General features: G+C 42.9%; 2 protein-coding genes across 2 annotated transcripts; one reads left to right on the top strand and one right to left on the bottom strand.

Annotated features, from left to right (window-relative positions):
* The first annotated feature begins 203 nt into the window (after positions 1–203).
* On the top strand, positions 204–1,006 carry LOC149846010 (putative calcium-binding protein CML23). The gene has a single exon (XM_089997820.1). The coding sequence runs from the start codon at positions 259–261 to the stop codon at positions 847–849; it is 591 nt and encodes a 196-aa protein (XP_089853946.1). The 5' UTR covers positions 204–258; the 3' UTR covers positions 850–1,006.
* On the bottom strand, positions 528–4,356 carry LOC149846009 (alpha-amylase-like). Its single transcript, XM_089990203.1, has 4 exons — positions 4,252–4,356; positions 3,566–3,698; positions 2,592–3,385; positions 528–2,459 (listed from the first exon to the last, which is right to left on the bottom strand). The coding sequence occupies exons 1-4, from the start codon at positions 4,354–4,356 to the stop codon at positions 2,208–2,210; spliced, it is 1,284 nt and encodes a 427-aa protein (XP_089846329.1). The 3' UTR covers positions 528–2,207.
* Between the last annotated feature and the right edge of the window lie 2,168 nt (positions 4,357–6,524).

Genomic DNA, 6,524 nt, shown 5'->3' with positions numbered 1-6,524 from the left:
AGAGACAATGGCGCACATCACGAACCCACCACCTGGACCGCGCCCAGCAACAAGCCAACCACACAGTCACACAGAATCCCGTGTTCTCTCCCAACGGCCAAAACAACGCCCCACGCGCTTTCTCCTCCTTAACAGAACAAGTAACGGCCCTTCTTGATTTCCACCGCCTATAAAAGGGAGCCCTGCTCCTTGCTTTCGTTGTTCGCAGATTCTCCACTGTATATAACGGAACGCGGCGCGAAAGAAAGGGAAAGAAAGATGAAGATGAATTCTTTGAATTGCTTCAATCCAAACTACAAGAGGAAATCTCCCAAAAGGAGCCCTAACCTTAACCCCTCCCCATCGCCGGAATCTTCCCCATCGCTTGAATCCGGCCCCTGCGCCTCGACGTCGGCCACCTCTGCCCTCTGCATCCAGGATTCAGGCGATCTCCGCCGCGTCTTCGAGAAGTTCGACGTCAACGGAGACGGACAGATCTCCACCGACGAGCTTGAGTCGATGCTCCGGTGCCTCGGGTTCTCCGGATCGAGGGAGGAGGTGGAGGCGATGATGCGGGAGGCCGACACCGACGGCGATGGCTTCGTCAGCCTGGACGAGTTCCTCCACATGAACACGCAGGAGACGGACTCGTCCAAGTGCATGGAGGATCTAAGGAATGCCTTCACGATCTTCGATCGAGACAACAACGGCCTGATCTCCGCCGAAGAGCTCCACCAGGTGCTCAGGAGCATGGGGGAGAACACGACCCTGTCCGCCTGCCAGGACATGATCCGCGGCGTCGATCAGAACGGCGACGGAGCCGTCAATTTCGAGGAGTTCATGAGGATGATGACCAAATCCTCCACTTGAACGCCCCTCGCCTTGGTTCGAACACTCCTCCAGTTTCGGCTTCTTCTCCGATTTCCTTTAGCTTCTTTCTGTGCGCGATTTGAATGTGTGAATAGCTTAATTCGAACAGATTTGATTGGATTGGTTCTTGCAAATAAAAATTTCTTCTGCTGCTCAAGATTTAGTTTTCATAATTCATCCACGGTTGCACATATAATAGAATTGCCAAAGGGATTATGCAATTGAATATGGGAGGGCAGAACAGAGAGAGAGAGAGAGGTGTTGCTACGAATCGTCAATTCACGAATTTGAGGATGCGTTCTGTATCTTGGGTTATGATGGCACGCTTGTTGAGTTCGAGGATGTTGCAAAAGTGTCTCTTCGGTACTGATAGCACCTACGCCTTTTGGGTGAAGGAGGGACGACACCAGTACCACCCCCAACACAAGAAATTCGCTCTGTTTTCAAATAAATCACCAACAAGAAAATCTGCATACACCTGAAGGAAATCACCCAAAAATCATGATCTTGTCATTATATTTTCATGGTGTTATGCTTTTTTTATATCTTTCTTTACATTTTTTATATATTTATAATCAATATTTTCCACGAGACCTGTTTCAGAGCAGGACAATATGCTGCAGAAGATCAAATTTTGCATCCGCAGTAAGTCTGTATTCGAGAAAAGTTACTGTCCATATGGATGCATGTGCATGTGCATGTGTTTACAAACTTTATAACGAATCACATGCAGCCAAAAAGTGACATGAAGCTTAATAATGTTACCTGTTTAGTGAACGCGCACAGTTCAACGTATTTGTTTCTTATAACCTCTGTTCGTGTCCATAATTCCGTATTGGGTAGTGGAAATTTGACAGGATCATATCATATGAGATACGATACGATATCATAGGATCCTCTTTCCAACAAACTAAACCCGAACAAGATCCATATAGTAGTCGTTGCCGAGTATAAACTAATCCTAGAAACCCCAAAAAAAAAATTACCCGAAGTGGGTTGAGAAAAAAGGAAAGAAACAAAGAATTCATGAACAATTAGCTAGCCGTATTTATAACTCATAGTTCCTAACGTTTTGAGACAACCAACGATTATATAATCTTTTATTATTTTGGTGATGCTCTAGATACCAGCCTAGAAAGGGCAATGGCTATTATGATCTGACGAAAAGATAATCGTTATCAACATATATAGAATGAACTTTATTCTATAATAATATCTTTCAATGGGAGAATGAAAAAAGAACAATGAATGAAGCTCTGGAGTGGCTTCTCAACAAATGACAGAGAAAGAAATGAAAACCCCATAAGATAGTAGAGAAAAAGTAAACGATAAATTATTAAATGCTTGTTATGTGCTTATTAAATCTTCTCCCATACTGCGTAATCCTTCCCAGTTGTAACCATGCGGAACCCTGGAGGAATGAGACCACCAGCATCGTACCTGGACCCTAATTTTGTGATAACCTTCCCGTCAATCTTAGCCACATAGAGATCCTTCTCCGCCGCCAATACTTGGATAGTGCTTCCAGGCTTAATCCCATTCTTAGCCCTAATCCCACTTAACATCTTAATCTCTTTTGCCAATCCCCACTCAAAATAGTGATCATAGAACTGCAAGTGCAAGCCAATGCAGATACATCAGCTTCTGGTCAGCATTTTTATTATAAAAAGAAGTCTAATAAGCACCATCAATACTGGTGTTGCTAAATAATGATGCGCTTCTATATAAAGTAATATACTCACAATTGAGGGTATGCCAGGGTGTGTAAGGATGTAAGCATAACCCTGCATCACCTTTTCTGCTGGGAAAGGCCAATAGTTCTGAGTGGACCCTGTGTCATGGTTGTCTATGAAGGTCACAGCCTTCTCTGGAGAGATTCCTATGAGCCCAGAAGGTCTTCCTTGAGGGTCCTTCAACCTCCACAGCTCATCTTTCACAGCAGACTGCAGCACACCTTTGGTTGTGAAATCGAATGCCGTAGCGACTCCACCCGCACCCCTAGCCCAGTTGTCGAGCTCCCTCCTGTGAGCATCCGGGCCTTGAACTGGGTCCGAGCCCAACGAACTCCACACCTCACCCACCACGAACTCTGGCAGGGCTCGCTGGATGTAGCCCCTTGTTATGTCTGTCGAGTAGCCTTTTGCGAAGTCGAGACGCCACCCATCGAAGCCCACGTCGGTCTTGAGCCAAATGAGCCAGTCGGTCAGCTCCTTCTGCACCCTCTGGTTAAGGTGGTCGATGTCTGGAGCTGCTGCATAGGCATCTCCGGTGTCGTAGTTGCCAGTTCCATCGGAGTATTGGGTGTCATCCTTGCAGATGGACCAGGGACCCCAGTCGAGGCCGCCATCACCCTTCCCTCCCTCGAAGATGCACCACACTCCTCGGCCGTCCTTCTTGGCCGCCGTCCGGTGGTTGATGACTACGTCTGCCAGGCACTTGATGTTTGCTGCATGGAACGTCCTTATGAGGTCTCTTAGTTCAGCCCCTGTCCCATACCTTGATGCATCAAGATCGTAATATCTGCCTGGAAGGTAACCTGCATGTCACGAAGGCGGTTTTATATTAAAGATATAGAAGTAAGGGTGTTGAGCTATCAAAACTTGATTGTTTTCCTGAAGGATAGTCGGTTGAAGACCAGTGGCAATCAGGACTACCCTTAGATGAGGAGACCTGCTGATCTTAAAGAAGGATGGTACTTTAAACAACTTGAACTCACCTTCAGGAGAAACCGACTGCGAGGGAGGGGGAAGCCACACATGAGTAACACCAGCCTCTGCAATCTGAGGCACCAAGTTCTTGAGAACACGATACCATCCCTGTGTGTTCTTAGCCGACTGCCAATTGAACCCCTGAAAATCGACCAAAGTAAAGTGCACCATTAATCCCAGAATTCATGTTAAGGGGCATGCGAGGGAAAAAATATATACAAACTATCCTGAACCTGCCAACATGCTCTTCCCTTGTGATTGGTTGAATGGAATTGCTGGACGGGTAGAGGCCCACTAAACAATAAAAAGGCCTCGAGTTCACCCTCGACATTAAATGGGAAAAGATAAGGCCCCACAGGCCACATGTGGTGGTTTTTCTTAATTAATTACTTTTTCGAAACCCTTATTACCAACTAAAACACAACTCGATCTACACAATAAATCATTAATAGATCACTGATGCTGGTACCATCTTTGCCAGCCAACTACAAAATCGTGAAAAGGTTTTGTTTGGAAGAAGAAGAAAAAAAATGTCATATGTTGATTAGTTGCTTGTGTATATGTTCTGTCGATTAATCTATTATTGTACAGTAGAGATTTTTTTTCCTAGACATAGTAACGGAAACAAAACAAAATTGTTAACTTCATGTATGCAGTACATATATACAATACGTACACAGAGAGATGATTTTACCTGTAAGAGAAGCTGGGCATGAGAAAACTGGAACAAGGGAAGCAGGAGAAGGAAAAGAAGAGGTAAGAGGGAAGTGAGCAAGCGATTCCCGTTATGACAAGCCATTGGAAAAAATAAGAGAAATCTGTTGAAGACTTGTGATTTGATCTTCCTTCTCCCCACCGTGGGGTTTTTATAACCAGAAAAGAATTTAATGCTACGGTTATAAACGACAATACAGATAAGGAAGAAAAATGAACCTCCATGTCGATTACCTTTAGCATAACGACCCTAATAAGCCAAAAGACTTCAATCCTAGTCAGCCAAATTAAGGCCTGGCTGGTTGCTCTCAATTGTAAGACTCTATCAAATCCTTTTCTAGAGCCTTAGAGAGAGAGAGAGAGAGCCGAAAGTAATTCAACATTACCACTCATGAAGATCAACAAAATGTTGAACCCATGAACTGAACAAGAACAAAAGCCAAAACAAATAAAGAAAGCACAAGAGAAAAGAACATTAGACAGATAAAATGAGCTCACGCCAGAGCCGCTTGCCCAGATTGCGACAAAGGATAGGTAGCATCAGCAGGAAGGAGTGGAAGATCACTAAGATACATACGCAAGATCGCATAAACATCTACCAAAATTTTATGCACCAGGTTTTGAATGTTAACTCAAATATGACGAAAATGAGCATAGTTTTGTGCCATCCAAACAAACCACCAAGAGCCTTAGAGAGAGAAAAAGAGAGAGAGGGTCCCGTCAAAGTCAGAGTGCATTGTCCCTGAATTGGTTTTGGTGCGGTTTACTTTATTCGTAGCTCAAAATGACGAAGCAAAAGTGGAACAAGTCATACAATGGGTGACCGACTGATGGAGCATCCTTGGCCAACCGAAAATCGATAGCCCATTGGCCAACCTAAAACAAACTCAAAATCTTTAGCCACCGAAGGCTAATAAGCCAGACATGTTGGTTATGGATTATTTAAAGCAATGTATACAATAAAATAAAACTTTCAATGTTCTTTTTCATCTGTCTAGATTACTCTGAGCCGAAAGAAAGCACCGGCCATTATGCTGACGCCGGCGTCTGCATATATCTTCAAATTTGTGGATAAGCTTACTTCTATCTTTTACTAGAAGGGATGAAGCATATCTTGTTGGTCAGTGTGATGGCAGCATTGATGACAGTTTTAAACTTTGTTGAAGAAAAGTTTAACGATTCTTTTGTTTTGTTTTGTTTTTTATGAAGAACACTTGGCAAGCAAGAAAAACCCCGGGCGGTGCTCTACGACCATCCCGTCTTACGCGGCCCACCTCTGAAAGCTACGGTAACTTATCTACTTAACTTTTTTTTTTCATATAGGAACGGAAAAATCACCTGAGGAGTGTATCAACCCGGGCACAACCCTTGACAAGGTGGTGGCCACTTTGAGAGAGCCAGGTATTCGTTGATTTTGCAAGGAATGACCTTGCCTGGCATTAAAATTTATTAATTACTCAATATTGCTATGCATTTCACACATTTCATGAAATGTCATCTTGGAACAAAAAATGCACCAATATCTAATAGTTTGGCTGACTTGATTTACAATCAGATTAATGTTTCATCATAATTGAAGGACAATTCTCCTTTCATCAATTGCAATGACAAAGTTCAATCACTTTTTATGGAATTTTCCCTGAATAATTTTATTAATTCAAATAAGGTCATCCGTTCACAAACAAGCCCTTATAGACATATTTGGATACTGCCATTCAATTAAAGGCATTTTTTTTTCAAATATAACCTACAATCAATATACTATATAGAAAGACTATCATAATAGTCGAATAAGTAACGGTATGCTGACCCCCTTGGGTAAGCACTCGGCTGACCAGGGTCTGCATGGGCCACAAGGGTGCTCACAACTAGGAGAACCAGCTAGCGTTGACTGAGACCTATTCTCTTTATTTTTCTTTTTGAATAACTGACACATATTCTCATTGGTCAGCTGAACTTATCAATTAATAAGGAATTCACTCTCCCATCCTATGAGGGTTAGGCAACTCATCAATGTCACCAAGTTTACCAGATGTCAAAAGTTCAAAACCTACATGTGCACGTCTTTTGCAATCCGGATTGAAATTGGTTGTACTCTTTAGTAGGTAACGGGGGGCCTAGGATTTTACACAAATGAATTCAGTGAGGTTTCCCTCGTTATCCCAAGAAAAAAAAATCTCTTTCTCTCTTTTTATGATTTTTCATTCAAAGATTCACTTTCTTAAGAAATGAATAAAATGGAAAATGACCGTA

Source organism: Nuphar pumila, chromosome 2 (genome assembly GCF_984573655.1).
Source record: "Nuphar pumila chromosome 2, dmNupPumi1.hap1.1, whole genome shotgun sequence".
Classification (NCBI taxonomy): Eukaryota; Viridiplantae; Streptophyta; class Magnoliopsida; order Nymphaeales; family Nymphaeaceae; genus Nuphar; species Nuphar pumila.
This window is presented reverse-complemented; position numbering and strand designations above follow the sequence as displayed.